General features: G+C 50.4%; 3 protein-coding genes across 3 annotated transcripts; 2 read left to right on the forward strand and 1 right to left on the reverse strand.

Moving 5' to 3' along the window:
* Nucleotides 1-1,877: 1,877 nt before the first annotated feature.
* Nucleotides 1,878-3,235, forward strand: J4E84_007252 (uncharacterized protein; the record flags this gene model as incomplete). Its single annotated transcript, XM_049389837.1, has 4 exons — nucleotides 1,878-2,157; nucleotides 2,210-2,371; nucleotides 2,425-3,156; nucleotides 3,216-3,235. 4 exons carry the CDS (start codon nucleotides 1,878-1,880, stop codon nucleotides 3,233-3,235), a joined length of 1,194 nt encoding a protein of 397 aa, XP_049242581.1.
* A 4,629-nt stretch (nucleotides 3,236-7,864) lies between these two features.
* Nucleotides 7,865-9,686, forward strand: J4E84_007253 (uncharacterized protein; the record flags this gene model as incomplete). The annotated part of the gene is made up of 4 exons (XM_049389838.1): nucleotides 7,865-7,974; nucleotides 8,025-8,330; nucleotides 8,386-8,613; nucleotides 8,666-9,686. The coding sequence occupies 4 exons, from the start codon at nucleotides 7,865-7,867 to the stop codon at nucleotides 9,684-9,686; spliced, it is 1,665 nt and encodes a 554-aa protein (XP_049242582.1).
* Nucleotides 9,687-17,370: 7,684 nt separating this feature from the next.
* Nucleotides 17,371-18,078, reverse strand: J4E84_007254 (uncharacterized protein; the record flags this gene model as incomplete). Its single annotated transcript, XM_049389839.1, has 1 exon — nucleotides 17,371-18,078. One exon carries the CDS (start codon nucleotides 18,076-18,078, stop codon nucleotides 17,371-17,373), a length of 708 nt encoding a protein of 235 aa, XP_049242583.1.
* Nucleotides 18,079-18,846: the final 768 nt, after the last annotated feature.

Below are 18,846 nucleotides of genomic sequence, written 5' to 3' on the forward strand. Positions count from 1 at the left end.
TGTATAGTTATATAAGACTTAATATAGCCTATTATTAGATAATAAAGAAGAATTATATACTATGTATAGATAGTTAATAGCGTATATTATTAAATAGTAGTATAGAGATAATAAGAATAGTAGATAAAAAAGAGATTCTTTAGACTTAGAATAGCGAAGTTACTATAAAAACGCTTCTTATCTAATATAATATAGTAACGTAATATATTATTATAATATAAAATTATAATATCTAACTTCTAATAATATAGCTTAGCTATAATAATATTAGAGATGTTTAGTAGAATACTATATAATACGTAAGAACTTTACCTTACTATTAGTAAGAGAAAGAGTAAGCCTTACGCTAGTTAGCCTTAATATAGATAAGTCTTATAGTAGCTATTCTATATATTAGCTAGACTTATAAGCTAGATATAGTAGTTTTCTATAAAGTACGCTAAGGTAAATTTCTCTATATATCTCTAGCCTCTTCTACTTAACTTAAGCTAACGTAATATAATAGTAAATTATTAAGAAGTCTAAAAAATACGCTATATAGCTTTTACCTTCTCTTTCTACGCTAATAACTCTATTAAAGTCTATATTAGTATATATAACGCTTTTATCTATACGTAAGTTATATAAAAAGCTTTTCTAGCTAACTAACTATTACTTTTTATTACTAATAAACTAAATATAAAAAGCCTACTTTCTAAGCTAATCTAGTGCTTATAGAGACAACTTTAGCGCGCCTAGGTAATATAATGCAAATCTTAACTATTAAACTATTTACCTAATACTTTCTTTAGTATAGTATATAGAAGAATATAGTTATTATTATATTAGCCTAGTAGATAGTACTAAGAATAGCTAAAATAAGAGTAGTTTAGAAAACCTAATAGAAAAGACTTATATTAGCCTAACTAACGTAATATAACTTACTAGAACATATTCTTATATATAACGCGTTTTAGCATAAAGAGTTAGCGTAATAGTAGTAGTTAGAATTAGTAATATATATAATAATAGTTAGAGTAAAGAGTTAGAGTAGAGTAATTATTAGTAGTTTTAGAGTTTAAGGCTTTTCTTAGCTACACTAAAAGTAGTAAGTAATCTATAATAGATAGTAAGGTAGATTAGTTAGAATAAATTAATATGCTATTTTCTAGGCTTAAATCTTATATATAAATGTATAATAGATAGCTTAAATAATAAAGTAGTTATAATATTTAGAATATATTATTGTAATAGCCTATCTAAATATTACTATACTATTATAATATTTAAATAGAGAGAGTACTAACGTTATATTACTAGAAAATAGAGTAACTAGGCTAACTAGCGTTTTAATATAATATTTATTTTAATATTATATTTGCTTAATACTAATTTAACATAAACACTATTATAATATTACATTTATCTATAACGCTAATTTAATACTACGTTATATTAAATACTATATTAGCTGCTTATTAAGATATTACTATATTATCTTTATTACTATATTAAAAAGAAACACGGTTTTTAATTTTAACATTCTAATACAACTATTAAGACACTTAATCCTAGACCCCCCCCTGCGCGGTACGGCGCTCTTCAGCTGGCTCCAAGATAAGCTCATACTGTCACGTTCTTTCTCCTTTCAAGACTAGATCTCCATTCCATTCGCATCGGTTATCACGTTCCCTTCCGTCCTATTGGCAGCTATGTCTACTAGTATGCTTCGTGAGTGGGACTGTGCTGAACCCTGGTCGGCTTCCCGAGCACGCAATGGAGTTGCAACTTCGCGCGATGGGCGTGGGTAGCGACTACCCAGATACGTCAGAGTGTAAACGAATCCGAAGGTATATCAACACTGTGAATTTTACAGAACTCGACTCTCACTCACAACCATGATTTCAAGTCGAATTCTAGTGTTGCTGTCGTTCGGTGTAGCCGCTGTTACAGGGCGCTCTTCCAAACCCAACTTCATCTTCATCATTACAGATGATCAGGACTTACATCTGAACTCGCTCGACTACCAGCCTGCTGTGCAGAAATATTTCGCCCAGGAAGGTACTTGGTTCAAGAAGCATTTCTGCACCGTAGCACTATGTTGCCCGTCACGAGTATCGCTCTTGACTGGGAAAGCTGCCCATAACACGAATGTCACGGATGTCTCAGCTCCTTACGGTACGTGGGATACAAAGATGATAAGCTAGAAAACTGTACTGACTACTAGCAGGCGGATATCCTAGATTCATCGAGGAAGGTTTCAATGATGCTTATCTTCCCGTATGGCTTCAGGAGGCGGGCTACAACACTTATTACACTGGAAAGCTGATGAACGGACATTCCATCTCTACATACGATGCACCACGAGCCAGTGGTTGGAATAGTTCTGACTGTGAGCATCTCAATACTACTACAGCGATGCTGTCCAGAGACTAACACCTGCAGTCCTGATCGACCCCGGAACATACGTCTTCTACAACTCAACCATGACACGTAATCACGACGTCTACAGAAACTCGCCAGGAGAGTACTCAACCGACCTCGTAGCCAACGCCGCAGTCTCCTTCCTAGACGAAGCCATCGCAGCACCAGACCGACCATTCTTCATCGGCGTCGCACCCATAGCCCCTCACTCAGAAACAATCACCAACCCACGCCCCACAAAGTTCAACCTACCCGTCCCCGCAAAGCGACACGAGCATCTCTTCCCCGACGTAAAAGTACCCCGAACACCAAACTTCAACCCCTCCAAGGTACTACACTATGTCCCCTCCCCCTCCGCACTGCACACCCCATCTAACACCCCCAACCCCATGCAGCCAGGAACAGCATCCTACTTCTCCACGCTCCGCCCGCTCAACGCCTCAGAAATCGCGTACAACGACGCCTGGTACCGCGCGCGCCTGCAAACCCTCCAATCCGTCGACGACCTCATCGAGTCCATCATGAACCGTCTGGGCGAACACCCCGAGGTGCTGGAAAACACTTATCTGATTTATACAACCGACAACGGCTTCCACATCAGCCAACACCGGCTCCCGCCCGGTAAATCCTGCGGCATAGAAGAAGATATCAACATCCCCTTCTTCATCCGCGGCCCGGGCGTTGCCAAAGGCGCAGTGATGGATATACCGAGTAGTCATACGGATATCGTGCCTACGCTGTTTCATCTCGCTGGTATACCAGCCCGGGGTGACTTTGACGGGGAGGTTATTCCTGTTACGGGGGCGATGCAGGAGAGGGGTGGGAAGAGTGAGCATGTTAATGTTGAGTTTTGGGGGGAGTATCTTGTGGAGGGGAATGCGTTTTATGGGCGGGATGTGTGGGCGGAGAATACGTATAAGAGCGTGAGGGTGGTGGGGGAGGAGTATGATTTGAGTTACACGGTTTGGTGTACGAATGAGCGGGAGCTTTATGATATGAAGGTCAGTCTGCGTTTACTTTGTCTTCCCCTCTCCTCCTCAATCTTTACCTCACGGGCTTGGGGAGGTGGATACTGACGAAGGATGGCAGACCGACCCATACCAACTCATCAACCTCCTCTCCACACCTAACACCAACACCACCTCCTCCACCACTCACATAAACACCTACCCCATCCTCCCCCTAACCGCCCGCCTCGACGCCCTCCTCCTCACGCTCAAGCGCTGCAAAGGCCGTGTGTGCACGCGACCATGGGAGAAACTGCATCCCGAGGGCAATGTACGCAACCTGAAAGACGCTATGCATGAAAGGTACGATGTGTTTTACTTGGAGAAGCAGAAGAAGGTTAGCTTTGACGAATGTGCGTTGGGTCAGATATTGGAGGTTGAGGGGCCGCTGGAGCCGGTGGCTTGGAGGGAGGAGTGGGATGAGTGGAGTTGGGGGACGTAGATGAGATTGGGGGATGGGGTGGGGTGGGAGGATTGGATGGTAGGAGGGTCGGGAAGATTTAAGAGGGTAGCAGAGGGAAGGGAGTGATGAGTCATGAGTGTGATGAATGGACTTTCGCTGAGCATCGAAACCCAAATACAAAAGAAGGAAACTGCATTACTCTCAAGTCCCAACTCAACCCCCAAAAACAGGCCATGCCTCCCTTCTTCGAAGAATCCGAATTCCCACCACATCCGATGACATAACGCACTCGTACATTCGTTCATTCATCCACAGCACAAGCCGCACAAACCACACACACATACCCACCTATCCACCCCAAGCGCCCGGTACCGCCGACAAACATTGACAGCTGAAACTCCCCTCTCCCCCCACCTTCACCAGCATGTAACATCGCCCGCGATCTGAAACACATGCACCGGTATCAGGCCACCCAATATTCACGTCAAACCCCCATATCCATAGTCTGTGTATCTCCCATGCCGAATGTCCATGCTGAACGACCATGCATTCACGACTCGCCGAAAAGCGAAGACTTCGCAACTGACTCAGCATACCGGTCGTCGATCACGTGTGGGGTCACTTAATCTATTGAAAGAACCTTGGAATAGCGAAGTTAGTGGATAAGGCAATCGGCCTGATTACCTGCCAGATGAGTGATATTACGGCCGAGGCCGAATGTTTCAGGTTACGGAGGTATTGCTCGCCGTCGCAACATGACGATTGGCAATGTGTGGTTATGTATCAGGTTACGATATCGTTTAGTTGTGGCATAATTAGGTACTTGGTTGGTTGGTTGTGAGTATTGGAATTGGCATTGCCTTTAGGCTTATTGGGGTGAATGATAGTTGTAGCTTCTAGTGTAGGGTTCAGGCGGGTTGGCTTGCATAGGCGGGCTCTGTAGTGGGCGATATATTGGCAATATGGAGGATTGGAGGGGTGAGTATGATGTGGTGGTGTGTGTCTGGGATGTGAGATCGACGATACACAGTAGATATGCGTAAATATCAAAACGTTGATTTTGCAATTGATAGTCGTGCATGTTCGGCCGGTGGATCAAACCCCCCTAAAGCGTTCGGAGGAATTGACAGCTCACATCACAGTGCACGCAATGGCCCGTGAGGGCGGAGAAGAGGAAGTGTCTGTGTGATTTCTCTGTGTCGCCTGCCACACTTGCCGGTAGAAATCGCTTCCGCGCCAATGGTAGCTCAGGGTGCGACGCTTTTTATAGCTCTGGGCCGACGGGTGGAGAGGGATGCTTTGCATGGTCGTGCAGGTGCAAAGTGTGGCTTGCAGATGGCTGGGGAATGTGTATTGCGCGCGCGCGCTGAAAACTCGACATTTTGTGTCAAAACTTGCATTTGGTAACCGGCTTGGCTGCGATGTCTTGTTGTCGTGTGACTGACGGTGTGGTGTCGCGACATGAAGCCTCTTCAGACGTCATAAAATGTATGTATAGTAACGTTCGGATGTTTTTTGTGGTTGCTGAATCGCTGAGTCGGTTAGTAGTGCGCTGGCTTAGTGTACGCTGGAGCGACGCTGAGGCTACGCTGAAAAGGCGAATAGGCCATCGGAAAAGACCGATGCGACGATGGACGAAAGATGCGAGTGGAGAGGTGTCTTGTAACCCTAGTCGCAGAACCCCAGAGAAAACATGGCTGCATGGGTAGCCCTAGATGCATGGTCGGCTGCAAACTCCCAGGGTAAAAGGACCTTAATCCTAAGAATAGCCACCACGGATCTATGACAACCAAACACCAGCTCGACGTAGGCGTGTGGCTGAAGGAAGACTAGCCTGCGAATACACATGTTGTCGCATGAACCTGCTTTCGCGCATTCCGCTATGTCATCTAGTAGAGTTTTAGCCTCGGTGGTTGCAAGAGGTAGCTGGTAGGTAGGCGACGGGTGCCGCCGCGATGCCACTGGTTCCTGGTTTAGAACTCGTATCTCGTGGCAGCTACTTGTGCTCCACCACGCGACGGTCGCGACGGAATCGCGCGTATAGACAACGTCATAGGTACAGCCCTATGGGACGTCGGCGACGAAATCGAGATATCGTCACAGCAGCTGCGATATGTGGATGCAGGCTGTTGTGTCAGGCGCCCACCAGCAGGGTCGCGTAATTACTCAGTTACTGTATAGGCCCCGCCAGCAAGCATTCTCCGCTGCATGAGATATTGCCAGCGGGGGAGGTTCCTAGGTTGTTTACCCAGTGATGCGATGGCGTTTCGCGATGCCACAGGCGAAGTCACTCACTCGTGGCACTCGTCGGAGCGGAAGTCACGCTTATTCATCGCGCGGCGCCCTTCCGTCGATAGCGGAGACAGGAATAGAGCGAGGTCCGCCGCCACTGCTCGGCGCAACTGGATGCGAAGGAGCGGTATGAGGATAGCGGCGTGAGGATGGGCCAGCGTAGTATCGATGGAAAATCAGCGCGATGAGAGTGTAGACCCTTTTTGCGTGCGGTCTGGTGACAGGTGACGCACGGAGGGCTATTTTTGACCGCGAGATATTGAGGGCCCCGGCTTCCGCAGTGTTTAGCGATCGCTGGTGGCATCGCATCAGCAACGTCAGTCTGATTCGACCGACGTCGCTGGCAGAGTCCAGCTTCGCATTTCGCGTTGATGAGATGTCGGGCATCCATGTCGCCCGTGGTCGCCCGTCACGCCCGTCACGCGTGGGCGCTGCCACCTCACTCAGGGCTCTGGAGCTGTCTGAAAAATTAGCAGCGCGCGCGCCCCGAAGCTGACCCGGCGAGCAAGCATGGCGGCCTCCTTCACCCACTATTCCGCAGGCGGCTTCCAACTACCCGTTACAGCATGGCCAGCGAGCTATCCAGGTGCTACTGGTCGATCGTTCTCCACGCACGGCCCGCGCAGCTGTTGGCGTTTCCTCGGTCGTCGGACCTGAATGGCCGTTTTTCACGCCTCTTGCGCTCTGAGCCCGAGCCCCAGCTGGAGCGGCTCATGCACCTGCACGCTCAAACGTCTCCGTCCCAAGCGGATTGACAGGGGCTTTGACCAGAGGGCCACCAAAGGCTGCTTTCTGCGACATGGCCGTCGGCGAACTAGCACCTTCACACTGCACCCTAGCCCTGGGCTCAACCCTCGCCCGACAGGGGCCGCTTCATTCATCCAAACACGTCCAGAGTCTTTGAGGGACGCCGTGCTGCATGTCTGAAAGCGCCCTGCCGACTGCGAGGGTTCACGTCTCGCTGGAACCTTAATCCCCACGGGAGTTACACCGGGGCTATGTCATACGAGCAGGAGCCAGCCGGTGCCATCTGGCAATCAGTCACTCCATCGTCTGTAGCTCCCGCAAGCTTCTCTGCCCTCCCTGCTAGCCTCTCCCGTCTCGCGGGCTGCCACCCAAGTCCCTCTTCCGCCGCTCGTGGCGTCACTGCTATTTGTGTGGACGCTACCTCAGGCTAACCCTACCTGGCCCCGTTTCTCGACGTTTGTCGTCTTTGGGACCGAGCACAAGTCACCCTGCGCTTTTGCCCGCATACCACCCAAGTCCCTTCTTCAGCCTGGCGAGCCTCTAGTCCATAGCCTTGTCCTCATCCTGCATGGTCATTGTGCAGGGGGTAGGTTGCAGACGAGCTTGACCACTTCCGCTGTCACGTCGTCCTGTCGTACCCTCTTAGCCTGTCCGCCGGAGGTATTGCTGGCCTTGCGTCAATATCTCTCCAGCCCTAGAGCTATCTAAGCTCATCCCATCTGCACTCTGCACTATATATCACCAGAACGCCCACGAACAGCCTCCAAATCACCACCCTGTCCAATTTAGTCACCGGTTTCGACCCCATTACCCTCGCTTTATCAACCGCTCGCCAGATCTACCGCCCGCATATACACAGCCCCTCGTCTATCCCACCTTCCCGTCCATCTCGCATACCACACAACAAGAGAACACTGCCTGCGACTGATCCTGTGCCCTGACGTGCTACCACGACCACGCCGTACGGTCCACTTCCCACTCTCGCTAAACTACTTCATCTTCCTCTTGAAAAATGGCTGGTCCCGGTGGAGGCCCTTCAAGGCGCAGCCATACCAAGTCCCGAAAGGGCTGCAAGACGTGCAAGAGGCGGCATATTCGCTGTGATGAAACATTCCCGCAATGGTAAGCACCAACACTTCTTTGTCTACGACTCATGTACTAACATCTACCAGCCGCAACTGCACCAAGCACCAGGTTCGCTGCGACTACATGGACAGTCCAACTGCCATGATGCCAGAGTCTCCCCAGTCTCCACAGCAGCCCAACCTGCTCTGGACGCCCGAGATCGAGGCCACTATCGAACTCTGGAGACAGACGGGAGAGTTCCCTTTCCCCGAGCTCCGAGTATACCCACAGCCGCAATGGCGCGCCTTGACGACGGTTGACCTCCGTCTGGTGCACCATCTTGCCTCTATCTCGAATGAGATGTTCAGAAACAGGACTTCGAAATCGACCCTCTGGACCGACATGATGCCCAAGTACGCACCTACCACCCCAAGCGACTACGCCCAAAAGCAACACTAACATTTCTAGATTCTTAAGCATAGCCGCAACCCATCCATTCGTTATGCACAGCATCCTCGCCTTCTCTGCCTCGCACTTGGCCTGGATCTCTCAATCAACCGAAACCCGAAACCTCGCATTCCATCACGCAAGTCTTGCTCTCAAGGGCTTGCACGACGGCATCACCAACTTTACTAAGCACAACTCGGATGCTGTACTTGCGGCGTCTCTCCTGCTTGCATGGCAGGCGACAGACTGGTAAGGACTACCTGAATATATTGGGGTAATCAAAACTGACGCAGTCATTTAGGCGAGGCTGGGCTTCTCTAGTTACAGGCACGAAGACTGTAATCCAATCCATGCAACCCTGGAGACATGAGTCTCTGTTCGCCGACTACATCGCAGAGCACACGCCTATGCCAAACCGACACTTTATGAACCCGATCAGTACCCCAATATCACCAGAAGGAAGAAGAGAGCACATGAACGCCCTGGTCGATATCCACGCCTCCCTCCAACGACTACAGCCCTACCTCACTCGCAACGAACAGGAATCGAAATGGGTGGATCAACTCAAGGGCTACCTCGACCGCCTACGATCGTCTAACCAGCCGCAAAGCCCGGAGGAACAGTTTAACCAGCTCTATGCATTACGGAAGTGGCTGTTCTGGGTTCCCATTTCACTTCTAGCTGCGAAGCGTGGAGACGTCAACGTCCTGGTTGTTCTGGCTCATTTCTACGCTACTGCGCTAGCCTTGGAGCCAATGTTCCCGGATGTTGCTTCTGTCTTTGTCGCGGACCTTTCCCTTCGCCCATTGGAGGAAATAAATCAGCTGGTGCAGAGTTTCCAAGACCCTCGATACGATGCGCGCATGCAGACCATGTCCTATCTGGTGCAATTTCCTATCGACATGGTCTCGTCTTATAAGACCCGGCGAGAATGGTCTAGACAACAGATGACATCTATTTCGCCGATGCAGCAGCAGTCGGCCTACGCACTGGAGAGCATCAACCTGGACCTGGAAAACCACATTGCACAATACAGCTACGGCCAGAGCCTGTCTCCCGCCTTTGCGCCATCACCGCTCACGTTCCTTCCCCATGGCATGGCTTCTGCACCGACGTCACCGTACCTCGAAGTCCCGCGATCTGGCACCGTCGACACGTATGGCACAGCTAGCAGCTACGCATCGTCGAGCAGCTATGCGTCTCCGCTGGGGTCGCCTGCAGCGCTGCTGCCGCCATACTCGGCCCCACAAGAGCATGCATTCGCATTCGGAATGCAATCTGGTTATCCCAGCGGGTTCGTGGCTACACCTATCTGGACGTGAACGACGCGCTGAACGATCCCCCAGGAACCAAATGACTACTCCGATGCAGATTGTCGCTTCTCAATCACATACTCCCGCGCTGGACGATGTAGATGACAAAGGCCAGGCGTCCACTGCGGGGTACCTTCCCAGCCAGTACAACCACGCCTGAGAGCACCATGTCGGCGGAAATTCGAGGAACCATGCGCACGCAACGAAACCTGACATCCGCCCGGCCCGTCCTCGCTGTATCCACAGGTGTGCGAGACGAACAATTTCCGATCGATTGATCTCTGTCAATCATGACACCCGAGTCGGACCTATGACATGCCACCACTGGCACGGTGCTGTGGCTTTCCGCCGTAAGCCGATCGCGGTTTGGCTGCTGCGGCGCTTCGGCGCAATATCCGGACAGACGCAAGGTGGACGGAACAACAAGTGGACATGTTTCGCACCAACATGCAACGCGCGCATCGTCCCCTGTTATGTCAGCCGCAGTTGGACCGGAGTTCGCTACATTGTAGGAAAAGGCGCATCGAGCTGCGGGACTGATGCCCGGCGTGGAGGAAGCCTGACGAGGCTCTCACAGTACGCCACATAACGACATAATGGAGAGCTTGCATAGCGCAGCGAACGAACAACCACGCTCAGGGAAAACGTCTTCCTCATTGAGCGTCGTCCGCACTTCCCCGAGTACAGAGAAGAGCAAGGATACTTAGGCACCAGCTAGATAGCAATGCACAGAAGAATTAAGGTTGTCCAACACCGTCCTAGTTTCTCAGCCCTAGTCCTAGTTTCTCCATGTGATGGCCAGGGTCTGCCCTGCATGCTCGCGTGAAAGATGGACAGGTCAGCTACCAATTTTAGCCTCCTGCCGCCAATCACCACCGAATCCCCCACCATCGCTTCCCATTATCAATTATCAACCCAGCACTGCGGGTTTACGTACAAGCATGTTGCCGACAAATGCAGTCTCGATTCAGCGCAAGTAGTTCTCTTCCAATGCCGTCCAAGACGTAATTCCCAGGTTTTCCCGGATGGGTAAACCCTGACGAAAGAAAGGATAGTTAAGGATCAAAAGACAACGGCCGCGCTAAGGTATGACCTACAGCGTACAGTAGGCTCGAGCTTGATGTCATACCAGTGCGCTGGATTTCGCTTTTCGCGGGTAGCGGGATAGGATTTGCTGCTCTCGCCTAGCCTGGCTAACGCGTACGAATCGTCACACCGTTCTCTTCTCACCAGCCACGCAACAGGTCTGTCTGCGCCAACCTTGTTTTGTGTGGGAATGCGAAAATGCTGTGATGGCTGCACCGCCACAGAATGCTCCGGCTTGGCAGGCTACTTGTTGGTGCAGAGACCGGTCAACGTTAGGGAGATAGGGCTGATGTGGTGTGTTCGAGGGGAGTTACGCATCAAAATGTCGATTGGTCGTTTTTTGCGTGCGGCGTCAGGCGTTTGGATGATTCCATTGCATAACCATAACGACAACAACGGGAGCGGCATCCATGTCAGCCACAGCATGCAAAGCGGAAGGTGCAAGCGAAGTTCCTATGACTTTCTCGCAATTATTCCACTTTCTCGCTGCCTTCCCCATTTCCATCGCCAGCCCATCACACACTTGCCGTCGTCGCAACACTTGCTTGTCAATAAGAAGGCTGGCTGTCTTCGGCTTTGCGACCCCAAAGCGGTTCACCGACAATTCCAGCACTTTGTTACGTCTTAGCTAATAGTGCTCACGCCAGGGTCTCCAGGGTTTGTCTTGGATTGGGACTGCGAGAACCATCTCCTCGGCATCTCGGTACTTGAGCTCTTACAAGGCATATCCATGGTTTGCCCGAAGAGCGCGAGAGAGAGAGAGCTACCCGGTAGTGTTGCAACTTGCAGGTGGAAAAAGTTTGGGTCGTCTGCTGGCCAGCTGCTTCAGACATCCCAGATAGCAGTTGCATCATGGGAGTCCGGCAGGTTGCTTAGCCGCGTCCCTGGTGTCGAGTTAGCGGAAGGACGATGGACCAGGGCAGGCGAGTAGAAACTCTGTGCACTCGCTTCCTTGCTTCCTCCTCCTCCCTCCAACAAACGTGCCTCCCCAATGCGAGAGGGCGACCCACAAGAAATCTCCGCCGTTCCTGAGGGACGCTCTTCAAGCGGCTCCGCTCTCTTGGAACGTTTGGGCTCCGCTGTCTCCATCGCGCCCTACACGTTTTTTCTTCCTCGCTGGCCGCTGAGAAGTCGGACGTCCAGGGCATTGTCCCCCACTCTCCCGTGGCCCACGGCCTCCGTGGTGTGGGCTGTTGCGGTGCTATTATGCCGAGATCTCGTCTCGAGGATGTGGAAATGGAGTAGGTTTGCATAAATGATCACTCATCACCTCCACCAAAAGAATCGGAACTTTGCGAACTATCGAATGATGCAGATGGGTTTTCCACTCGCCATAGTATCCTCTTGTTGCAGCACCATGACACTCCAAAATTCTGACCTGGCAGAACGCAACGGGCACTACCCGTGGTGTACCAGCAGCGCGCTGACTCGAGTCTCACTCGACGTTGGTTCTTGTTCTCACCGCACTTGGAATCCACCAACCACCGCGCGGGGCTCGGATCTGGCTTTTGTCCGGCTTCCGAAGGAGAGAGAGAAAACGTGACATGACGATCAACCACCAAACCAAAAAAAAAATGCGTGAGCTCGGTCGGCCGAAGGATGCGCACCTGCGCTCGCGGCACCCTGCCAGCGCTCACGCACCAGCACCTGCAGGAAAGCAGATCTCTACTGTCTGACAGCCGTGCAGCCCCAGCAGCAGCCCCAGCAGCAACCCCCCGATTCCTACTAATACCGAACAGGTCATTGATAATTTCTATTCTGGGGATCAAGCGTGCATGGGTGGGTGGGTGTATGAGCCTCAGCGTGGTCATTGTCATGTCGAGCCGAGGCGGAGGGTCGGTCGGTCGACTGTAGGTACATCATGGTACTGTGTGTACATGAACCTAGGCGTGATGAAGCCGAATGCTGGAGAAAGTTCCGAAGCCTCGACGATATGATCCGCGCGTACATAAGGGGTGGCTGAACGAAGGAAGAAACGAGTAGCCTCGCGTCTGGCACGGACTGGGTACCCAGAGCTGCGTTAGACTGTGTGGCTGGCCTGTCCCCGACTTGTGTCGCGCTCAACCATCGCCATGGCGCGTTTTCGTTCGCGGAGAATGCCACGATGCCAAAGTTTGTTTTCCTCTGGTTCACACACCTCGGACAAGCACGATCCGATGGGTTCTGGCGTTTCTGGCGCTCTTCTAACGCCGCGTCGCATTGCCACGTTTCTGGTGCCATGCCCGCGGTCGCAAAAAAGTCTTTGGAAGCGAAAGCCGACCGTCGACGCTGCTAACTAAATAAGTTCGCAAAACTAACACCCAACTGCCTAAACTCTACGTCGACTTCCAACCATCAGCTCTCGGAGACATCTCCTACACTACACACACCTTTTCGCCCGCACATTTGCCTGAACTGATTGCCGTGTCGTCGCACCCCACGATCGTCATTATCAGTCGATTCCCGCATTCCTTCCTTCCGACCGCCCAAGCCCACACTCCGATAACTGACTACTAGTCGGAACTGTTTAGTCGTGGAGCTAAGCCTCACCTTTGTATGCTTTCTGTGTCTCCAAACCCCCCAATTGGGGTTTTGGGAGAGGGACTAGGCTGGATGCGGGCATATCTAAGACGGGGGGAGTTGACCCGCTGGATGGTAGATCTGCTGGTACTGTGCATGCGATGCGACTGCGACTGCGATTGCGATTGCGACTCTGCTGTGTTACTATGTATTGCTATTCGCGGTAGTGAGGATGTTACATTACGGTGAGGTTGCAAAAGGATCAGCGAGTACACTGACACGTAGCGTGTGTAGTTGGATGTGCAACGCGTATCGTGGCATCACGGCATTCGCACTCATGGCACCGCTGCCTTCGCTACTACTACACATATCGATCCCAACTCGAACAGCGCAAAAAACACCTAGCATCCAACGCGTGGCAGGCGTGAAACATAGCTGTTGAAGATCTTTTTCCCTGCGTACAAATATGTGCGCCCTGATTCGTACATCGTACATCGACAAACCTCCCAAACCCAACAAGCCTTTCCCCACCCTTCTCAACCCTAGAAAACAGTGGATAAGCACGGCCTCCCTCGGTCTTACATCCCTCGCGAGTTGAGCGAACTACGTTAGGTAACGTGACTGGGTGTCGTACGCGGTGTTGATCGCTTCGGACGCGACGCGTAGCTTTTGCACTGGCTTCTTACTCGGTACCGTCATAGATTCTCGTATTCACGGCACGTCCCATTAGCGCGCACGCTACCATACGCGCATGTGTGAGGCTGAAAGTACGGTTGGTCGGTAGTGGAATGTGGAACGTGGAATGTGGAATGTGGGTAGGGGCTCAACTCGTTTTTTATAACTCCGAAATACGAGGTTGGTGCGGAAGAAGGGTTCTGGAAGGTGATTGGAGAATGTGAGATTGGGTTGGTGGGGGGCTTGTGTATATTTGTAGATGGTTCACGGATACAGCTGTGATCTTTTCTTGGGGGGTGTTTTTCTTTGGTACGAAGGATGTAGCTGCATACGCGAAATGCATGCTGATTGTTTGGGGCGATGATGGGATTGTTGAGGTCTCGGCCGAAGAAGTGGTCGATGTGGGGTGGTGGTGTCTTTCTGTGCGAAAGTTGGTATACTTCTTCCTAGCTTCTGTAGAGCATGGGAAACAGCTTTTGGACGTGCTGCGGAGGTATGGTTCTGCTTTGTGCTGCTATACTTCTTGTGTGCTGAGAAGATATCGGTCGGAATCAAAGTTGGCAATTGGCTGCATGTGCTTCATTTTCTCATAGCCCAACTTATCGGGGACACGTTGACGTGGAAAGCTCTTCGGACTTGCCGATGATGGGCGTGTATCCTGCCATTTTCGTGTCTTTTTCTTCGACAGGGAGTAGTGAGTGGATGCTCTGATCTTCAAAACGGCGGTAAGAGAAGAGATGATGTAGCTGATCTAGTAGTGACGCTGGTCAGACGTTGTCGAAGCAAGGTTGGTTCGAAGAGTGAGACGTGCCTTGGGTACTTGGAAGTGAGAAGAGCTTCACGTACAAAAGTCCTCCAGAAGAACTCACAGAGGGGACACAACGCGGTAGAACGAACGAAAAGGTAACGTATTAAACCCAATATGCTAAAAAACATCGCTGCTATCTGCAGACACGCTTCCATCAATATGGCAGCCCGAACGGCATACCAGCCCATATGTTGTCATGTGAACCAGCCCCAAAAACCAACTTCTCAAAGTGAAGCCTCAAAAGCTTGAAAAACCTAACAAAGTATGAACGGAAATCATACACAAGATAAAGAAGCGCAGCAAACAAAGCGAACGCCTGGTCCACCTCCGTGATCTTAGAAGACATGTGTGGCATAAAGCCGCATCTCGGTCCCTCGACATACATGCATGAAAGTGAGCAGAAGTAGAGGCCGTAAAACCCTGCGATGGCGAGTGCATAGATTGATGCAACGGCCCACCAGGTTACAGTACCCAGGCTAGGTAGTTGCGGAGCGATAGCGTAACTGTATCCAAGACACCAAGAGGTGGTCAGTCCTATCATTCCCGTTGACCATACCAAAGGGCCCGACCATCCATTTTTGACACCTCTATTATTCAACACCATATCGATGATTTGTATGATCGAAGGAAGGACGAGGCCCGTCATTATGATCAAGTTGCGCCTTCGGCATGATGTGGCTGCCTCCGTGGAAGTATATTCATGGATCGACGACAAGCGGACAAACAGCTGTGTCCCCGAATGTAGCATACCAACATTTAAAGTTGCTAGTGCTGCCTGTAGTTGATGCAATTGATTCCAGAGTGATGTCTCTTGTTGATCGAGGACGACTGTAGTATAGGCGAGTTTAATTTCGGCTTTTTTAAGTTGGATCGTGAGATCTGTCGTGGTAGGAATTGTGTAATAGTCCCATAGTCCAGGGAACGCTCCTGTCATATTACTGAGTTCGACTTCGGCTCCCAGTATTTGATGCGTGATATTCTTCGTTGCTGGGACTGTGTCCACTTCCCATACTCTATAATTGTCCGAATCCGATGGCCAGTGCCTTTGGAAGATCAATGTATCATTCCCGTTTGTGAGACTTATGAAGTGTTCCCGATCTAACCTCTTCTTCTTAGAAGCCAGTTCATCAAACTTTCGTCCCAAGAACAGAAATCGGGAAGAATCCAGGGCTGCCCAATTCATGTATAGCGCGTACGCGATGACGTGGAAGTTGTGCGTGTAGTCCTCGAGCAGGTTCGGCGCCCAAGATGCTACAAGGCTGATGCACCAAGCTGCCCATCCCCCTGGACCATAGAAACCGCTAACCTCAAAATTAGAAGGTCCGTATTCAGTTCCATTTCCGGAAAAGGCAATGCTGGTCATGGCGATGAAACATGCAGGCGCGTGCTATTGAGCAAAAGCCGGGAGATGACAACGATAACAGTAAAACGAGACGCAATTACGTGACGTCGCGTGAAGACTACACGGAGGATAACGGCAGTCAAAAAGAGAGATACAGTGGTATGTATTCAGCAAAAGTCGAGCGAGGATGGCGACAGATGTATGGATCGATGATGCTCGTGGCGCCTCACTGCCTCACTGTCAGCTCGACTGCGGAGGGGCTGAGCAACCCCGCCTCACGCATCTGGGAGGCAGCAACGACCAAGCCACTTCCTGCACGTGAAAGCGACATGGTTGCATCATTGAAGATATGTCAGTGGTGGAGCGTCTTGTAGCTACCTGGGTACCTTGACCGGTCGTTGCTTACATGGAATACTTTTGGCACTGGACGTATCTTTGCTACGCAATCAACTGGGCAGCACAACGCCACTATCATCGCCTCTTCACTCCTCTTTACTCACAGAGCGAACTTCGACATATGTCGAATTACTGATCATCATGCCGCAGGATTGCAACACTGTTCTGAGAGAATTCTCGGTGTTGGACCGTAATCTCCACGACTTCACATTGTAGCCACACGAAGAAAGCGAGGCGGGCAAACGTGGCTGATCTCGAAAACTGGTCTGCTCTTTGCGTAGCCGCTTTCCGTTCGTGATCGCGGTGTCGTAGACTTCGAGAGGGTTTGACATCTTGCGAAAGTTACGGTGCGGTCTACAGATGGGAAAGCCAGCCGATGGTAAACACAACATCAAGAGGTAGGGACAGTTCGTGAAGCTCTTTCTTCGTGCATCATACACGTAGCTTCTTTCTTCTCTCCCTCGTTCATTCCTTCTGCTCTCTCCTCCACCCAAACATCAGAATAACAGAATCATTAAAACGTGGAACAAGAATGTGAGCGACGTGCTCGTAGAGATGCGATAGGTAGACTTACAGCTTAAAAACGCACCAGCTTTTCTGCCACTGCCAATAAACCCACATCAAGCTTTGCTCCCAGCATGTGCATCGATCCCACTCAGAAGCAATAACCAAGAACGCAGGTGAGTTCATTCTTTCCACCTCTGACTAAAAGACACATGTTCAAGTTCACACCCCGACTCTTCCCCAGAAAGCTGAGCCTAAACGCGCACAGCAGCAAATTTCGTAACCTCCAACTTCTTAAACCCAATCTTCATCGCCTCTGCCCGCATTATCCTCGCCCATACATTTGGGTAAAACCTGATATCACGACTGTATCCGACGGGTGTTTAGTGCAGACAGAGACTCTTGTCTAAAGTTGCACTGTTTATCCCCTCTCGCTCATCAATCCTGGCCTCCAACTCAGTGATAAATCTGACGGCGATATCAAGGGGTACGCGCAGGATATCAAGGCCAGTGACATCATCTCTGTCGATGGGCAGAGCGAAGAGTTTGAGAGGATCTAGAGATATGTGGATGCCGGTGCTGGTCCGATTTCCTCCGGTAAGAATGACCAGCACGGTCTGTGTCCTCGCTACTTCGCGTAGACTAACGAAGCCATCTGGTCCGCATCTAGCGGTTGTGTCACGGCGGTCGCATATGAGAATAACGGCAGGAAGAAGCGGATGCACGAGGTAGTTATCCATGTCCAACGAGACACGCTGTGCTTGCGCACAAAGCGACAAATGCGCCTCCAAGATCTGCGGTAGGCTGTCCGGACCCGTCCCCGCAACCCTCACGGGCGCAGCGAAGAAATGGCCAAACTCAATATCCAGCTTAACACAGCTTCGACGCCATTCCTCGTATATAGCGGCAAAGACACCGCCAGACATGCACGTCTTCTCGGGGGCGTGGGGCGCACCTGTTTGTGCAGACTGAAGCCAGTAGAATGCCGTGGGTTTGTTGCACAGTTCCTTTGCTACGTCGCCTACGGTGCCTTTAACGTCACGAAGATCTACACGATAGCGGTCAATCGAGGTCCAAATCACTTTTTGCATCCAGCGGAATTGGGCTTCTCGCTGGAAGTGCCAGGATTGTTTTAAATCGGCGAGGATAAGTGATCTTGTTAGCGCCTCGAAGATGATCGCGGGGTTGCGCCATGGGTATGGACTGTCCGCCTATGAATTGTTCTTGGACATTGTGGTTGGACTGTAGAAGGTATCGAAGGCGGTGATGGGGTTTTGTGCGTCTTGGGATACGAAAACCAAGATGGAATTCTTCGATAAATTGAGTGAGCGCTAGATCTTCACTTTGGCACGCCAAGTATGGCAACCTGGGAGAGTACCACGGTTCTCTATAGAGACTGAATTTGTATGTTCGTGCGATTTGAAAGTAAGGGAAGGACGATTTGTATTCGTAGACCGCGTGTTTGGTTAACAACTAAATTGCTGTTAGCCATGAAAAGTATATAGCTAGAAGTGATAACAAGCAGAGTAGATACAAAAAAGGAATAAGATGATAATTCTCGCAAGTGGGAGAGCGTGTATATTGACAATCCAAACAACTCATCGCTTTACTACTACAATCCAAAAGCTACCACATGAGTAGCCAAAGCCAGCCGCAATCCAATTTGAACGCGCTTCAACGCACATCGAGCCATTCTATCCAATAAAACGCCAGCAACAGGAGTATTCGTGTGCTTAATCATTCGTGACTCCACCCAGAAACCAAGCAAAAATAAACGTAACAATGCTCGCTTCCAGAACGCCAGGTAGTATGGGCCATAACAGATCAGGCCGCTCAAAGATATGTTTCGCTGCCACCCA

This window comes from Alternaria hordeiaustralica, assembly GCF_023758085.1.
Source record: "Alternaria hordeiaustralica strain BMP 2776 chromosome Unknown scaffold_15, whole genome shotgun sequence".
In the NCBI taxonomy this organism is placed as follows: domain Eukaryota; kingdom Fungi; phylum Ascomycota; class Dothideomycetes; order Pleosporales; family Pleosporaceae; genus Alternaria; species Alternaria hordeiaustralica.